The sequence below is a fragment of the Mastigoproctus giganteus genome, chromosome 1 (assembly GCF_048544385.1).
Source record: "Mastigoproctus giganteus isolate SK-2022 chromosome 1, ASM4854438v1, whole genome shotgun sequence".
Lineage (NCBI taxonomy): Eukaryota > Metazoa > Arthropoda > Arachnida > Uropygi > Thelyphonidae > Mastigoproctus > Mastigoproctus giganteus.
Window position 1 is genome coordinate 232,152,251 of NC_143575.1, and position 19,442 is coordinate 232,171,692.

General features: G+C 34.8%; 1 protein-coding gene across 2 annotated transcripts in view; it reads left to right on the plus strand.

Moving 5' to 3' along the window:
* LOC150091601 (mucosa-associated lymphoid tissue lymphoma translocation protein 1-like) overlaps nt 1-19,442 on the plus strand; it is a 143,114-nt gene that overhangs the window by 115,972 nt on the left and 7,700 nt on the right. For both annotated transcript variants that reach the window (XM_090384838.1, XM_090384845.1), the window contains exons 14-15: nt 504-679; nt 6,437-6,529. In XM_090384838.1, the coding sequence (XP_090240964.1) occupies nt 504-679; nt 6,437-6,529 (269 nt within the window). The remainder of the gene's footprint in view (nt 1-503; nt 680-6,436; nt 6,530-19,442) is intronic.

Below are 19,442 nucleotides of genomic sequence, written 5' to 3' on the forward strand. Positions count from 1 at the left end.
CACTGATAGAAAGCATTTAAATTGGGTTTTTTGTTTGTTTGTTTTGTTTGAGAAAGAAACAAACTTTGGTTGTTTAAGTAGCAAAAGAGCCTTTTTGTTTGTTGTGGCCAAATCACCACTCTAACTGAAAACTAATAGGTAATTACTTGACAAATTGGAAATCATTTCATTAATTGAAATATTCCTGAAGTGTCAATTTTAATATACACATTTACTAAACAAGAAAATTTCTTATTAATCCTTGAATAACAGCATGTTGACTGCTTGTCTAATTCCAACTTTATCCATGTTATAACAAAAACTGTCTTGTAATGCTGAAATTTTTTCTCTTAGGCTCTCTTACAATCTTTGTTTACAATCTGAGTTCTAATTTATGGACTGCAGTAGAGGCTGTATAGCATTGCCTTCCTCTTTTGTATGCATTTTAAAGTTGAGATTCTCTAATTTTCTGTTGTATTTTGGTTTGGAATCATTAAAAATATTTGTTATTTTTATTTCTTTAGATTTGCCTCCATTGACCAAATTAGAAGTTCAGAGCCTGCCTGGATTTGTTGTAATTATGGAATGCTGGCCCTATTTACAGACGTTCTGCAATGGATTGCATATCCATACATTTCTGCATCCAGTAGACCAAAAATGTGTTGAGATTTCTTCACAGTTCGAAATCAAATTTAAAATTGTGAGTAACTAAAATATTTCATTTTGATATTACTGATTTTGTGAAAAAAAGAGCTTGTAAATTTTTAGTGAACAATCATTTTTGTTTTTTTTTTTTTTTTTAATTGGTGTTAAGGACCATTTTATTAATAAAGAATCACTTCCAAGTGTAAATTGATAAAAGAGCAAGATATATAATTATTTTATGTTACACTTTCGAATTAGGTTATGGAGTGACTGCTCCCTAAAATCAGAATAATATTTAAATCTAATTAATAAGATTTTTTTTGATCATTAATGGAAATTTAGGATGTTTTGTTAAAAAAATAAAAAAAGCACAGAAAAGTCAAAAATTTATATGTAAAAATAAAGTGCACTGGAAAAGGAAGTCAGACAATCTTGTTTACAATATATCCACAAGAATAAGTCAGAAAATAACGCTTTTTTTCCTTGTAAGGTCGTTCAAGTGATAGTTATATTGGTGTAGTAGCAGAACATTCAACATCAGTTTTGTTCAGTCTGATAGATGGCAGCACAGTAGCATTAGAAAATATTTCAAACAGTGGAGGGTATTAGAATTCTTAGATGCTAAAGCTTAAAAAGGCCGAGTCATATATACAAATGATTGCAATTGTATATATGACCATGAATGTGATTACAGTTTGGTACTAAGCAAAACATGTCAAAGTTTAACACTGGTTGAGCAGACTTGTAAATCAAACTGCAGAACAGTCATCCCTCTACTGCATTGACACTGGACATCTGCCAGGTTGATGACCTTATCTGCAGTGGCTATTGCATAAATCTGGATGGGTAGTGTGATGGGTGTTATTAAACAGTTTAGCTTATTTCAAAGTGTATTGGCTGTTACGAGTGCTGATGCACAGACCAAGGCTTGGAAAGCAGGCTCTACCACTCTTTTTTGCCATTATGACCTAGAAGATAATACTTTCTTCCTGTATATTGTCACATCATTTAGGGCTGTCGTTTTGAACCCAAGTTCAAACAGTTGTCACTGGACTGGTACCACTTAAGTTCTTCAAGACCAGAGAAATTCAAGAGGGCACTTTTTTCAGCTGGACACAGGAGCGGATTAAGGTCGGTTGAGGCCCCGGGCGCAGAAGAAAATATTGGGCCCCTTGAAAAAAAGAGGGAGACAGGGAAAATAAAAATACATGTTAACCATTTTTTTAGATAAATGAAAAATATTATGTACTATTAATGTTTTATTTCCAATAAAATTTGAATATAATATATGTATAATATAATTAATAATAGCATAATAATAATCACAAAGTTTTGAACTAATATGTTCAACTAATTTGTTGGGGTTTTGCGTGGGCCCTTCAGAAGTTGGGGCCCAGGGTGTGCGCCCGCCATTAAATCTGCCTCTGGATGGGCATATCCAGCTGAAAAAGTCATGGCCGCAATTTTTTTGGATTGAAAGTGTGATTCTTATGGGCTTCTTGCTTTCAAAGAACACAAATTAAGTGGACAAAAGGCAAACTTTGAAAACTTGCATTCAGTTAATTCATGCCATAAGAGAAATGTTTGAAGTACATGACTTCGCCATGAAATTGCCACAGGACTCATAATTAAGATCGGTGCCTCCGTAGCCAGGTGGGAAGGACCAGCAGTGCATAGTACACGCTTCTTGATTAGACCGGGGTTCGAGCCCGCCACCACCAAATACGGAGAATGCGGAAAAGTCAAGGAATGACCACCACATATCCCGGAGCAATATGGCCTTAGTTACTAATGCTCCTTAAAAAAAAACCAACCAACCATAATTAAGATCATTGCCACATTTAGATAGATCATGGTGTTCCATCTGCCTTATACTACAGATGCAGTCTCATAAAACTATCATCCCTTTAAAGTAAAGGCTGTAGGGGCATCATTACAAATATGACAATACATGGTAGAATGCTGTGCAACAGTTGCTGGACAGCAATTGGGGGGAAAGAGAGAGAGAGGGAGGGAGAGAGAGAGACTTTTACAGAGCAAGAATATATGCTCTTTTTCAATTATGGATAAGTATATAATTTTAACATATGTGTCTTATAAATTGTATAATATAAAATTAAAATTTTTTAATTTTAAAAATAAAATTAATATTATAATATAATATAAAAAAAAACAGAATGTATGAGGATTTATCATATTCTATGATAAATCCTCATACATTCTGTGATTGTAAATAATAAATATTACAGTTTTTCTTGTTTATGTTTTAAGTGACTGGAAACAGTTGATTTGAAAAATTATTAAATCTTAGTTTAAGAAGTGAATTTTTAACCTTCAATTTTTGATATTCTGCGAAGTGCTCTTATGCTTAAATATTTATGCTTTAATATAAGTAGAATGTTAACTTTTATGGATATTTGATAGTTTGTGTGCCTTTTTAATATTGTAACTGCCATGAAACATTATATATGTGTTTCAGCCTCTTTTTTGTTTGGTAGCCTTTGGACATACCTGCTATGCACGTGCTGTTTATTCATCTGAACTCTCTGAGATGGCAGACAGTTTTCACTCTATATTGTGTCATAAAAACTTCATTGTAGGTGAAACACAAATATGATTTTAACCCTGCAATTTTGTTGAACTAAGTGGATAATTAGGCTGCTGGCTGCTTTAGTGATACAAGTTTTAAAAATACAGTAATACAAATAAAATAAACATATTCAAAAATTATAAGGAACAATCTCACAGTAACAAAAAAAAAAAAAAGTGTAAAGAGAAAATTATAAAATTCATAAAAATGTATATAATCCCAGCTGGTCACCAGATTATGGTTTTGATCATATAAACTTTTACATTGGAAATTTAGGAAATAAAAACTGTTATCCCCAAGTTCTTATAAGACCTTTGCCCACATATTATTACTTCTTTTGGAGGGGTGGGGGAGCTATATTTATCACACAAGCAAAATGAAAACATTTCACATGCTGTTTGTCAGTCCAAGACCAGGCTTTATAGGTCCTACTGTCCATTATTACCATACAGACATTTCAAATGGTGGCCTGTGAAGCCTGAATATTATCTCATATTGTAATTATGCTGTGTATTTTTAGTGGTTGTTGGCGCATCGGCTTCTGTGGCCATAATGCACCTCCCAAGATTTTTGCAGTACTTTGATCCAAGCCCGAGGTGGGATTCGAACCCGCAACCTTTGGATTGCCAGGCAGGTGCTTTACCCACCTGGCTATCCCGGTCGGCTATGCTGTGTTCTTCATAACCTGACATAATTACTATTTATGTTGTGCTATGCAATTTTGCTAATTCTTATTAACTAGAGAAATAAATGGATAGGTTTATAATTTTAACATGTGTCTTGTAAATTGCATGATATAAAAATTAGGAAGTATTACTCATGATGATCAATCCTCATAAATTCTGATTATAAATAATAAATACCACAATTTTTCTTGTTTGTGGTTTAAGTAACTGAAAAGGTTGATTTGAAAAATTATTGAATTTTAGTTTAAGAAGTTAATTTCAAGAAGTGTAAGGCAAGCAGTATAATATGTTCATGGCAAGATGGGACTTTTTTATAACTCGTCTACATGTCTCACAAAAAAATAAGAAGAGGGGATTTTTCCATTTTTGCCTTATGAGTGGTTAACTACAAAAGTTAGATATAATAAAAATAAGTCTGTGGCCCCACATATAAATTTTTTTCTTTAATTTTTTGCGACATTTACTTACTCTCTTTTTTTTTTTTTTTTTTTTCAGGTTACGGTTTTATCATATAAACTTTTACATTGGAAATTTAGGAAATAAAAACTGCTATCCCGAGTTCTTATAAGACCTTTGCCCACATATTATTACTTTTGGGATGGGGGGTTATACTTATCACACAAGCAAAATGAAAACATTTCACATTTGTCAGTCCAAGACCCGACTTTAAAGGTCTTACTGTCCATTATTACCATACAGATATTTCTGTATGGTAATAATGGACTGGGAAGCCCAGTTCGTATATATTTCACTCTTTCCAGTCTTCATCTAAAAACTGATAAATGAATTTTATTGAAAACACTACAATTTTATTGTGAACACTGCAATTTTATAATTGTTTTTATCATTTATATAATGCATCAGCATATAAGGCCACGTTATTGTCTACATGTATTATATCTGTAGGGTTTTAACAGACTGAATAACAAACTGATTGCATGTTGTTGCAGGATGAAAAACTACATAACTCACAAGGGAAATCCTACTCTCTCCACCTGATATTGGCTGACTACAGTCCCGATTGAATAATCCAGTCATCGATGGGATTCAAACCCAGATCCCTCCAAGTGGCAAAATCACTATCATGGAGAACAGTTTCCAGTTATCATGAAGACATCTTATACTAGAGTATTGAATACTATATATATAGGTCTAAAGGACTTATTCAAGGAAAGATACTTGCAGGAAAGGGAACAAAGGAGGGCAATAAAACTAGTTCTAGATGCAAGTAGATACAGGAGGGGAATCTAGTTCTGTAAGCTGCATAGTTTTAAAATTTGGTTTGGAGATCTGTTGAAGTATTTCAGGACATAAAACAGATGAACAAACTTAAAAATGGAAGGAAATTATCTCTTTCTAGGATGATCCAGACAGTGAAGCTTTAATAGATTCAAATTAAGGAAAGATAATTGAGTTTAGGTGTAACAAAATGTCTTGGAGCACTTATGTGGAATTAACTCTTTTACTAGTGAGTGCATTGTGTGGACTTTGATAAGTACATATATAGAGCTACAATTAGAGAGTCCATTTGTGAATGAATTTTCTTGAAATTTTTCCATAATCTCCTTCCATCTGTTATCTGTATTTCCAACTGAGGTAAACAGAGTTTTAATAAATGCGATGCAAAAAAAAAAAAAAGGTTTGAAAACCAGGGAAGAACAACATGCCTATCAGCCATTCCTCCAATTTTGGTTCACAAAAGCTGAAAATTTTCTGAAATTCAGATCCAGAAGTCAATGAAATGTGATACATAAAATAGACATAGAGTATAATACTGACTTAAAAAAAAAAAAAGTAACAAGGTTTTTTACGACTTTTTTCGGCTTTACAGGTTTTTTTTTTTATTATTATTATTATTTATTTATTTTGGCAGTAATTTTAATTTAATGATGGACATTCAAATCAGAATAAGAATTAATATGTAAAAGCATCTGTGTATAGTGTTTTTATTTTTAAAAATTTTCAATATTTCATTAAAACACTGGCTTGTGAAAGGGTAAAAAAAGGTATTAGCTAAAGATCTGGACAAAGAGATAGATAAATTTGAAAACTAGGTGGCATTTTATTTATTCATTCATTCAGTCAGTCACACATCATACATAATAAGCTTTGCTTCCTGGAATCATTTTGCTATTTTAGTACTGATACTAGCATTATTTGTTAACTAACAAACACAAAACAAAGTTTCAATGTGCATATTGTATTTAGAGAAATTTACACAAAAATTCACTAATTAGCATGATTCAACAAACATGAAATATGAAAAAGTTAAGTATCATTGATCAAATTCCACTCTAATGTTGCCTCTAACATAAATGGTAAATAATAAGTGAATAATGAATGTCGTAATATTAAATATATTTTAATTATTTCTACAATTTTAGTTTAGATTAGCGCAAAGCAATTGTGTGCAATTTTTCAGTTTATTTTTTTGAAAATCAAATATCTAGCATATAAATTCTTTTTGTTAGCTTATATTTAAAAAATAAGGTTCCTATATATGCATGTATGTTATAATATTAAAATTTAAATACAGGATGATGTGGAAACCATTATGAAATGTACAAGAAAGCAAGGTACATTGAACCCAGGATGTCTGATTGAAATTCAGCACCTGCAGAGACTTCAGGTATGTACATTTTATATGAAGTTAATTAATTTTCTCTATGATTCATAATTTAAAAATTGTTGGATATAACAAAAATTATTATTATTTTTTTTTAAATTCATATTTTAAGTATATTAATGAACATAGTATTAGACTTTGTAGTCTTTTGTTGTGCGTTAAAGAATAATACGATGTATTATTTTGGCATAAATTCTAAACAGAGCATACAGCAAAATTAGCAAGCACAAGAAATTTTAAGATAAACTGTGTTACAAGTGTTACGTTTTCTATGTATGAGCTCCCTGCGGTACATATGAAAGCTATGTTTTAAAGGTCATTTTAAACAGTGTGGTCCGTTATTGTATGAATTGTCTTCAGATGTTTCCGGCATGTACTGCCTATCTCTTTTCTTGGTTTACAATAGTAGTTAATACTTTTAACAGATAGCAGCAATAAAAGAGCTTTGAAAATTGGTTGAGGAGGTGAGTTATCTGATTTGGGCTTACATACAATGAAATTGAAGAAATTCTCTGGAACTGAAATTGAGAAGTTGAGATAATTGTTAAGTGATGCATAACTGATGTAAAGCAGCGTTTCCCAAACTGGGGTCCATAGACCAGTTCCAGAGGGTCTGCAAAATATTCAGAAAGTATTAAGTAATATGTGTTTATTTTCCTAAAAATATATTGATAGAATCACAATGAGTTTCAATATAGAACATTACTTATTTTCGATACGATTAGTATGTATACAAAGTTGCTTCCCTAACAGAGCATGTTCAATCTCCACTCCTAATGGCGCCTCCGTAGCTAGGTGGGCAGGAGCAGCAGTGCGTAGCACACGCTTCTTGATTAGACCGGGGTTCGAGCCCATGACCACCAAATACGGAAGATGCAGAAAGGTCAGGGAATGACCACGCATATCCCCAGAGCAATATGGCCTTAGTTGCTAATGCTCCTAAAAACCAAATAACAACCACCACCGCTAGTGCTCATTTACACTTACATGCATATGAATCCTTGACACCAGTCAACTAATAGAAAACAGCTTGCAGAGTTATTCTGTGACTTGATGTTTGCATACTAAAGTGACTCAAACATTTAATACTCTTTCTCACACCATTTGTGTGAAAAGACATTCTCTGCTATCTTATACACAAAATCAAATACAGGATTAAGTTAAACGTAGAGCCTGATTTGAGAGTACAAGTTAGTACCATTGAGCCAAATAATTTAGGACTGGTTTCTTTAAACAGTAGCATCCTTCTCGTTAGTTAAATTTATACAAAAAATTTATTAAAAAATTAGTAAAAAATTCAGAGCTACAGGGCTCAATAACTTCCACGATTTTTTAATATATTAAAAAGTAAGAGATTACCTCAATCTTTTTTGCAGAATGCTTCCAGTCAATTCTCTCTCATATGTGACGAATAAAATAAGATGAAAAAAACAAATTAATGAATTCCCTCACTCATAGAGACATGACCAAATCCAATGTGCAACGGAATCGAAAGCCGAGAGCCCCAACTTGACCCCAAAACACATCAAACCACCGCAGCAAGACCATGAGTGCAAGAAGACATTGCATCAGAATAAATAGTTAAAACTGCTTCCGATAATAAATAATTAAAATCACAATTTAAAAAATTAAAAACTATTAAAATGAAACAGATTAAAAGTTACGATTTGGATGAATACTCAAATTAAATAAAATGCACAGCTGTTTCCCTTCTTTAAGCAGACCACGCTTTTCAATTTGATCGCCGTGTTCACAGGATGGGAATATCGCGATGTGTTTGCATGTGTATTTGACTGAAATATAGAGAGATTATTTATATTGGCGCATGCACAAAAAAGACCAGATTTCTGGTAATTTTTCTGACAAGATTTCGTGATTTTTGCATGCACAAAAAAGACCAGAAATCTGGTGGTCTTTTTTGCGCATGTGCCAATATAAATAATCTCTCTATATTTCAGAGTCAAATACACACACACACAAACACTTCGCGATATTCCCATCCTGTGAACACGGCGATCAACCAAAAAGCGTGGTCTGCTTAAGGAAGGGAAACAGCTGTGCATTTTGTTTAATTTGAGTATTCATCCAAATCGTAACTTTTAATCCATTTAATTTCAATAGTGATTTTAATTATTTATTATCGGAAGCAGTTTTAACTATTTATTCTGACACAATGTCTTCTCGCACTCATGGTCTTGCTGCGGTGATTTGATGTGTTTCGGAGTCGGGTTGGGGCTCTCGGCTTTCAAGTCTGTTGCGCATCGGATTTGGTCGTGTCTCATGAGTGAGGGAATTCATTAATTCGTTTTTTTTTTTCATCTTATTTTATTCGTCACATATGGGAGAGAATTGACTGGAAGCATTCCACGAAAAAGATTGAGGTAATCTCTTACTTTTTAATATACAAAAAATATATAAATATGAACATATTTAGTTGAAGTGTTAATTGTATTTTTATATATGTAATTTATTTTATTTTTTTGTTATTATTTTTTTACTTTTAATTATATACATATTTCAAATTATTCGTTCTATGTATAGCAAATTGATAATAAATATAGTTTTTACTATATATACCCTGATGTCCAAAGAAAGTGCATCGGAATTTCACATTTCTAACCCTTTTTCGCAATGGTATGTTACATTAATGACTAGCATCACAAATAGAAATATAAACAGAAGATATTTATTATTAGTTAAGGACGCTAAGTAATATTTGACAGGTGCTCTCAAAATATTCCAAAATGACCATTTGCAATCTTTATACAACAGTTTTGGTAAACATGACAATTATGGCTGAAATGGCTTAATCAGAAGCCCTCAGTTTGCTTCAGTTTATCATTTTAAATGGAAAACAAAATGAAAAGTTCACCAGGTGCCACCATCGAAGCATTGATGAGATCAATTTCTGAAGATAATTAACTCATAGTTCGTGGTTCTAAACACAAATTATGGCTTCCTGGAGCTCACGAAGGGTCTTTGGTTTCTTTCTGGCAACTACAGATTTCACACGATGCCATCAACTCTCTATAGGATTCAGGTCTGGGGTGTTTCCTGGCCAGCTAAGAGTTGTAATGGACCGTTCTTCCAACCATTTTTTCACCAGAAACAAATGTAAACACATTACTGTTGAACCTCTAATGCAGAAATGAAACTAAAGTAACTACAGAAGTGCCTACATACACTTCTTACCCGATGACAAGAAGCAGAGTCATCCGGAAAGATGCAGTTACTTGGTAGGTTGAAATGGTCTCTAATGGTTGGCAGCAATTTGCCTTTCAATATAGCCAGGTATCCATTGACATTTATGGAACCTTTTATAAACTTCAGGTGACCTACTCCGCGATACGAAATGCACCCCCACATCATTTGGCTGGTAGGGAATTTCACTGTAAACACCATACAGTCTGGATAGTATTCTTCACCACGTCTACGGTGAATCGTTTGTCTCCCATCAGAGCCATGCAGGTTGAATTTCTTCTCATCCAAGAAAATAACCGACTTCCACTGCTCAGGGGTCCATTTGACATGCTTATTACGCCAAATTAATCGGGCCTTTTTCATTTTTTGTGTGAGGAGGGGCTTCTTAGGACAACAGGCTACAAGTCCATTTTTGAAGAGGCAGTCTTCTGAATGTTACTGCACTTGCTACCACTCCTGTAGGCACCTCCGTAGCCAGGTGGACAGGAGCAGGAGTGCGTAGCACACGCTTCTTGATTAGACTGGGGTTCGTGCCCGTGACCACCAAATACGGAGGATGCGGAAAGGTCAGGGAATGACCACCGCATATCCCCGGGGCAATATGGCCTTAGTTGCTAATGCTCCTAAAAACCAAATAACAAACAAACCACTCCTGTATGTTCTTCCCATTCTCTTTTCAGCTCAGACAAAGAAACTTTAAGGTTTTTAAGGCATAAGCACTTCGAAATGAGGTTCTATTTTGGCATAGAGACTCTTTTGCATCCGGTTCCTTTTTTCCCATCAGCAGAACCAGTATTCTTGAGTTTGGAAAAAAATCTACTCACTGTTGACTGATTACAAGACACTCTATAAGCAATATGATGGGAAGAACATCCTGCTCACTTAAAGCAACAATAGTACTCTTTCTTTGTGGCATCAACTGCGCGTAACTCGCCATCCTGACACAAGCAAGGAATGACTGCAACTTTTGCAGACGTGCTTATATAGCTGAAAGTAACATTACATCAATATTACATCATCATCTACACATGTTAATCTTATCTGATGTAATCTGTAAGAAATATTGCCATATACTTACGTTATTCGGACGACAAGTAAAATTTTAAGAGGTGATGCACTTTCTTTGAACACCAGTATATATATATATATATATATATATATATATATATATGTAATTAATCTGTTATGAAATATTGGAATAGATGTAAAAGGTATGTCAGGTCACATTAATGCCATCAATTGTAGATTGAACATTACATCATTCTGTAATCTAATTACTTTGGATTCATTTATTACTATTAGATCATCTATGTGGCAATAAACTATTAAGTTTTTTTCAAAATTATGCAAATAGAGGTTAGCAAAGTTGCATGAGCTGCAGGCCTCCATTGCTATACCTGTATGTTGTTTATATAGACAGGTGGGCAGGAGTAGCACTGCGTAGCACACGCTTCTTGATTAGACCGGGGTTCGAGCCCGTGACCACCAAATACAGAGGGTGCAGAAAGGTCAGGAAATGACCCCCGCATATCCCCTGAGCAATATGGCCTTAGTTGCTAATGCTCCTTAAAAAAAAAAAAAAAAAAAAAAAAAACAAATGTTTATATAGAGTGTCACCATTTGGGATAAATCTGAATTAGATTTATCTAATTCAGATAAATTAGAATGAATTAGAAGTATATTGAATGTGATTAATAAACAAATACAATTTTGCTTAAAAATTGGAATACAAACATAAAACACCATTGGAAGCTTTCCACATGTGGATTAGGGCAGAAACACACTATTATCATGTCATGTCCTTGTCACAGAGTAGTACTCCGTGGTCCCCGTTTATTGTAAGCTGCGAAGTCGGTCGGAGAAGAAACTGTAACGTAGGGTGGCCAGATTAAAAATTTGATCTCAAGGTACTCATTCTTATGTTTGGAGTATTCATTCCTTGCTTGGGGGTACTCACATTATATCTTAAGAAAACCGAACAATTTTAATAACAACCATTTTATTTCTATATTTTGTTGATTTTTACAAGTTCGTGGAATTCAAATTTTAATAAAATTAACCGAGTTATAGCCCGTGTTTTAATTCGTTTAATTCGGAAAATTTATTGCAAGATTATAAACACTAAAGCAAACTTTTTATAAATATTAACATAAAATGTTTTACATAATTGTTTACAATACATATTCAATAAGCCTGATTTATTTTATCAAAAAAATATTTACATAGCAATACTTTTCATTTGAGCGAATTTTCTTTAACAGTTTTTCATTTTTTAGTGCACATGCGTAAAATTCTTTGCATGACATTTTGGTATTTGTTTTCTGCAACAGTTCTCCTTCAATGTTCTTATTTCTATCCTTTTTCCACACGTTAAACATTGAGTTAAATACTCGCTCACTCATTGCATTTGAGGCAAAGCAAAAACAAAATTAATATTTTTTTCTGTATTACGTACTTCATACGCATTTAAAATTTTTATCCAAACATCTGTGGTATTTTTGAGGTCTTTTGTCTCAATATTTCTGCGGAATGATTTCAACAGAACATATTCTTCATACAGCAAATCGATATTGATATTGCGAATTTTATATAAAAAAAGTTTGTTGCATGAGCCTTAAGCCATTACAACGAAATAAAAAAGAAGTCAAGTAGAATGTAAAAGGTTATAAAGTAAGCATAATATGAATATTCTACAACCCTCTTTGTAAATGGGATAGAATGTTGTATTTGAGTCTTTAATTAAGGGTGCATTTCAACAACAACTTTATCGTCAGTTAATTCTTTCTTCCTAAATAATCATCTCAACAGGTTGTTTTATGATTTCTGCTTTTTTTAAATTCCCCATTTCAAATGTTAAAAAAGGGGTATCTTGGAAATTTTATTATACTTCCAAAAGGGATACATCTGGCAACCTGTAACATTGTATACGTGTCATTCTCTTTGAGGAAAGCTGAAGCAAAATGAATTGCCATGGTTCATCCTCCTCTTCAGATTTTGAAGAAGATTTAGAAAATGCATGTGCTTTTTCTTTAGTCAAGAAAACAAAAGACAGTATACAATGGATACACGACATAAACTGGAAGAGAACAGAAAAAGGCGAATTCCATCATTTACTGCAGCACTTGAAGAAGATGAAAATTGTTTTAGGATGTACTTACGGATGAATTAAGAAGAATTTAATTTCCTATACTGTACATTCTAATTAAGGATGACATTCAAGGACAAAATACACAATTTCAAAATTCAATCAGCACTAAAGAAAAATTTGTTATATGTTTAAGGAAAGTTAAAATACTGCAAGTTTAATTTTGAATATGGACTTATTCTGTCAAAATACGAAACAAGAATTTTTAATGAAATTTAATAACAAAAAACTACTTCTCAACCCTAAAAATTGAACTTGTAAAAAATTGTTATGAGTTGTGCAAATTGAAATGATTGACTTGTTCATCCTCTCAATTTGTTAATTGTAATTCTGTTGGTCTGTTTTCCTGCTTTTGCCATTTTTGAGCGTCCCTGTGACTGGACATTTGCGGTGAGTATGCCGAGTAGCTGGTCGAAGTGGAGGGTGCTTCGGAAAGCCACAGGAGCAATGTCCTTGAAGTTGTTGTTATTTGTTTTCGGATATTCTTACTTGTGCGCTGAAAACAGATTATTTACTTATAATTTAATTTTCTATTAGCATTTCCTCTTGTAACGCCTAATGGAATTTCTGTTCGAAGAGAAAAATCTGACTTCCTGACAGTGTCATTCTGCCTTGAAGCCCGACATGTTATCTTGTGAATACAGCCAATTAGAACACTGCGTCTCCGAGCAATAAACTATTGGTAAATATAGCTCCCCCACATTTGACATTGATTAGACCGGGTTCGAGCCCGTACCCACCAAATACGGAGGATGCAGAAAGGTCAGGGAATGACCACTGCATATTCCTGGAACAATATGGCCTTAGTTGCTAATGCTCCTAAAAACCAAATAACAAACAAACAAACAAACATTTGACATTAGATATGTATACGAGTGAAATCTCGTGAAGTGATAATAGTGTGTTTCCGCCCTTACTCTCACCTATGAACCTATAGAAAAACATATAGGCTTTATGCTAAACAAAACAACCAACAAACATATTTGATATGGCTATAATCAAACAGCAATTAAAGAAGATGCAAACTAAGTTCATAATAACAACAATAGACAAAGCAGCCAACAATTATAGCATTACATGTAAGAAATTTTATACTATAGCACAACTTACAAAATGGTAACATCTAACACTAACACCAACAAATTCCTTATGTACATTGGTTACCTAAGTTCCACAAATCCCCGATAGGAATATCAGATTTATCACATCATATAGGAACAGCTATGCCAAGCTGCCACATCAAAAACTGGAATCTCTACTAAACATCATATTAAGTAATATAGGTGTATCTAGAATAATTCTTAATAACACCCATATATTAGAATGTTTAAATAACAACTCCAATACTATAGAACATATAAGTACATTCGATGTTAAAAACTTATTTACTAGTATTTCCCATAACAACTTAAAGTCTGTATTTAGTAATTATTATAAGAAGTACAAAAACATATTACCATGCCAACAGAATTATTGGGACTGCTTAATTAACTTATGTTTATTCAATAGCTACATATTTAATGGTGACTCTATATATAAACAACATACAGGTATAACAATGGGTGGGCTGCAGCTCGTACTTAGTTGCTTACCTTTTAGCAACTAAGGATATACCAGGAGTGTAACTGCCCAACCCAAGGGTTGGGCAGTTACACTCCTTGTATATCCTAAGTACCATTATAAAAAGCTATTTTCTTTGCTTTTTACTTTCAAACTCTAAAATTTTATACCTCAAGATCTATTGGAGCAATTCGAGGGAAACAGGTACTATTACTATATTTATTCTTAACTCCTTTCTCCTTATGTCAGCATACGCTTTCTTTTGCTCATGTATAAAATTAATAAAAAACACCACATCTGAAATGAAAATTATGGTTGGCACACTTTTTCTGTATTATATTCTGTATATTTTCCCACAGGAACTAGTAGTTGTTGGTGACTCTATTGTCAGGGAAATGGGGAACATGCTTTGTAAAAAGGATAGGTGGAATAGGACCAGGGTATGTCTGCCAGGGGCAAAGGTTGATGACGTTGTAGAGCGGATATCATCTTTTAAGGGCACAAAAGGTGATATAGTTGTGCACGTTGGCACTAATGATATTAAGAGTAGGAGACCGGCGGAATTACTTAGCAAGTACAGGTCACTGTTGAAAAAAAGCCGTGAATTAGGGTTGAATTTGAAAGTGTCTGCAATTCTGCCCAGACACGATAGGAGGGAGTATATGATGAGAGCCTTGTCGATCAATTCGGCCCTGGAGGGATTGTGCAAGGCTCAAGGAGTAGAATTTTTTTCAGCCTGGACTGTACTTGTTAACAGGAGAGATTGCTTCTACAGGGATGGGATACACTTAAATAGAAAGGGTGCAAGAATTTTTGCTGATGCTGTCGAGGCAGTGTTAGGTGGGTCGGAAAACTGCTAGTTGGGGGGGATACAAGGACTAATAGATTAACAGTAGCCACTGGCAGAGGTGGAAGTGATTCTTGCACTGCTTCTATTGAAATGAGCAGAAGCCTGAAAAACAAGATGCAGGATATTTCAGAGACTGCTGGGAGTCATTGCGGTACAAGTAAACACATGGGTTGTGTTAGGGTAGCTAAGAATAGAAACAGGTGCATGTATACCTGCGTGTACACCAATGCTAGGAGTTTGGTAAATAAATTTGATGAATTTGAGGTATTGCTCAAAACATCAAAGGCAGATATTGTTGGGATATCAGAGACGTGGTGTCACACAGATATAAGTAATGCGGAACTGGAATTTGGGGAATACAATGTGTATAGAAAGGATAGACAGGACAGGAGGGGTTATGCTATTAGTTAAGAAACACATAAAGTCCAAGGAAGTGAAGCCAGTCGACATCGATGGACAGGGCAGTGTCGAGTCAGTTTGGTGTGACATAAGCATAGGGAAATCAAAATTGAGAGTAGGAGTGTGCTATAGGCCTAATGACTCTGATGAGTATAATAAGATACAGGGAAATAGAGTGGGCCAGTAAATCAGAGAGTCTTATAATGGGGGATTTTAATTTCCCAGATATTGACTGGAATTTGTGGGTTGGTCACTCGCACACTAGCAAGGCTTTTGTGGATTTATTGGATGATTGTTTTCTACATCAGCATGTTCGTGAGGCAACAAGAGGGAGCAATACTCTTGATCTGATTATCAGTAGTGATTCTTCATGCATTAAGAATCTGCAGATAAATGAACCACTAGGTGGCAGTGATCACAGTGTGTTGAAGTGGGATTTACTCAAGGAGGTAACTACCATCAGAGGTAAAGGGAAGGGTTTTTGTTTTCGTAAAGGCGACTATGATGGTCTGAGAGAGTATTTAAATTCTATACAGTGGGACCAACTGATGATGTTACCAACAGCAAACTCAAAATGGGAAGCATTCAAGGAACTAATCTATAGAGGCTAACAGGCTTTACATACCAACTAAGAAATATTGTTCAAGGTTTAGGCCTAAATGGTTGTCAGATGAACTAATGAGACATGTGGCAGAGAAGAAAAATGCATGGGATACATACAAATTAATGGGTGACATTGAAGCCAATGATAGATATAAGTTGGTCTGTAACCAAGTCACAAAGGAGATTAGGCAGGCAAAGGCAGACTACGAAAAATCCTTGGCAAAGGATGCAAAGAAAAACAGAAAAGAGTTCTTTACATATTTAAACTCAAGAAGGAAAGGGATGAATCAGATTGGTCCACTGGATATTGATGGTTCAACAGTTGAGAATCCTGCTCAGGTGGCTAACAATCTAAATGAGTATTTTGCATCTACATTCACGCATGAGGAGTTATTCAGGAAGGAGAATGATGTAGGTAAAGTAAACATTGGCAGTGAGCTGGATGATTTTGTAACAACTGAGAGGAAAGTGGAGGAGAGATTGTTGAGGATAAACATAAAAAAGGCACCTGGGGTGGATGGGATCTATCCAGTTATATTAAAGGAGGCAGCAAAGGAAGTAAGCAAACCCCTAGCCATAATTATGAGAGCTTCTTTGGACTCAGGGGAGGTACCCATAGACTGGAGATGTGCAAATGTAACCCCAATTCACAAAGGAGGATCAAAGGCTGACACAAGTAATTATAGACCTGTTAGTTTAACTTCTGTTCCAGGTAAATTAATGGAGGCACTGGTTAAAGAAGCACTGCAGGATCATCTAGACAAGAATTCAGTTATAGCTCAGATGCAGCATGGTTTTGTTAAGGGCAGGTCTTGCCTGACCAATTTGATTGGATACTATGATGTAGTCACAAAAGAACTGGATGCAGGGAATAACTTTGATATTATATATTTGGATCTTAGAAAGGCTTTTGATACTGTTGCACATGGAAGACTGCTGCACAAATTGGAGCAGTGTGGCATTGGAGGCAAATTGCTGCTATGGATAAGGGGATGGTTGAGTGGCAGAAGACAGAGAGTGGTAATCAATGGACTCAACGTGAACTAATGTTGTTAGTGGAGTTCCTCAGGGTTCAGTGTTGGGTCCGTTGTTGTTTTCGGTGTTTATGAATGATATTGATGATGGGATATCAAGTTTAATGTCCAAGTTTGCAGATGATACAAAGGTTGGCAGGGTTGTTAAGGACACTACTGACGCTATGCTGCTGCAACAGGATCTGGAAAGGTTGAACAGATGGGCTGAGAGGTGGCAAATGAAGTTTAACATTGACAAATGTAAAGTACTACATATGGGAAACAGTAACCCCAGAGCAACGTATCAACTCTGTGGTACTACACTGACAGTGGTGGAGAATGAAGAGGACCTGAGGGTAATTGTGCAGGCAGATATGAAGTTCTCTGAGCAGTGCAGACGAGCTGCAAGAGTAGCTCATGGTGTCTTGTCAATGATATACAGGAATTTTTCTAGCAGGGATAAGGAGGTGATTATTCCCTTGTATAAGGCAATGGTTAGGCCACATCTTGAGTACTGTATACAGGTCTGGAGGCCTCATTTCAAGAAGGATGTAGAGCTGCTGGAACGGGTACAGAGAAGGGCAACAAGATTAGTGAATGGAACAAAGGGTTGCTCTTACGAAGAAAGGCTTAAGTTTTGCAAATTACACAGTCTGGAGACTAGGCACCGGCGAGGTGATCTGATAGAGGTGTATAAGGCTTTGAATGGTTTGAGCATGCTCAATGCCAATGGGATTCTTCATCTTGCTCAGAATAATCACCTCAGAGGGCATAAATTCAAATTGAGGAAGGACGGATGTCGGATAGATGTGCGGAAATTTGCCTTTGGCCAGCGGGTGGTTGGTTGGTGGAACCGACTTCCATCACTTGTTGTTGAAGTTGATAGCCTAAACAAATTTAAAGCTCAACTGGACAGGTATTTTGAACGAACGGAGGGGTGAAATGGGAGTGGTGTGTGTTTTTTTTTTTTTGGCTGATGCTGAATAAGCTTGCTTTCTTGCATCATATGCCTCTACTAATGCTAATATTCGTTTCAAAGCTATCTGTCAGGCTAGCTGTTATCTTGCCTGTTTGCTGTAAAATTTAAAGTTTAGCATAGATTGCCTTTATGTTTAGTTATTTGGACCTAGTTAAACAGGCAGATAACAATCAGAAACAGATAACCTTACTAATTATTGGTGGGATATATTGAATGGCATTAGTCCTCGAAAAAGTGCCATTCAATGTATCCGATTATTAATAATTAGCTGCATAATCATTATTTAATTTTATTCTATTTTATATATTTTTATTTTATTGCTAATTATATGTTTATTTCTAGGGTATAGCAGTGTAAACCAACACGGGCTACCTTAGTCTTTATAGGTTCTTTTGGCCTTATGGCCCGCTGAGTACGTTTATGCCAATGTTTTAATACACTTTGAATACCTATATAGTACCAACTATACTCTTACAATAGTAATTAAATATATATATACACACACACTTATACATATATTTGAATAACGTTTAAAATAGTCGGAAACAATCTTTCATGATAAAAATAAAATAAAAAGGTACTGCTGGCATTATTTTATTTTTTATCTTTAACTATCATTTTAATTTATTTGTATGGTTATATTTCAAGCATCAATGTAGAGGAATATGCTTTTTGCTGCCTCTGATGTTTGCTGTACCTTTTTATTTTATTTTTATCATGAAAGATTCAGTTTCCGACTATTTTAAACGTTATTCAAATATATGTATATCACATGACAGTAGTGGGCAAATTGCTAACGCTGCACCTGTGCTGCCATCCATAGTTCATTTTTCGTCTATATAAACTGGTTAAGATTACTTTTGTCAGTAGTGTGGCTTTGCACTGGAGTGTTCATATCTGTTCTATTTTTAATTTTCGCTGCATCAGGACCACCGCTATTCCAAGTCCTCTGCATTGGCTGTTTGACCTGGGGATCTGGTGGCAGACTGATCTTTCAATCGACTTGGTGCGATTTGTCTAGCAATCGAAATGCAGCGATTCCCTGACCATTATTGGCCTTGTGGTCCTCTGTTGAGATGGGGCGTAATGGTCAGTCTATTTTTGGTTCATTTTTGTTTTATTTTACTGTAGTGGTCTAGATCTCTGTTGGTGATATTTCACATAAA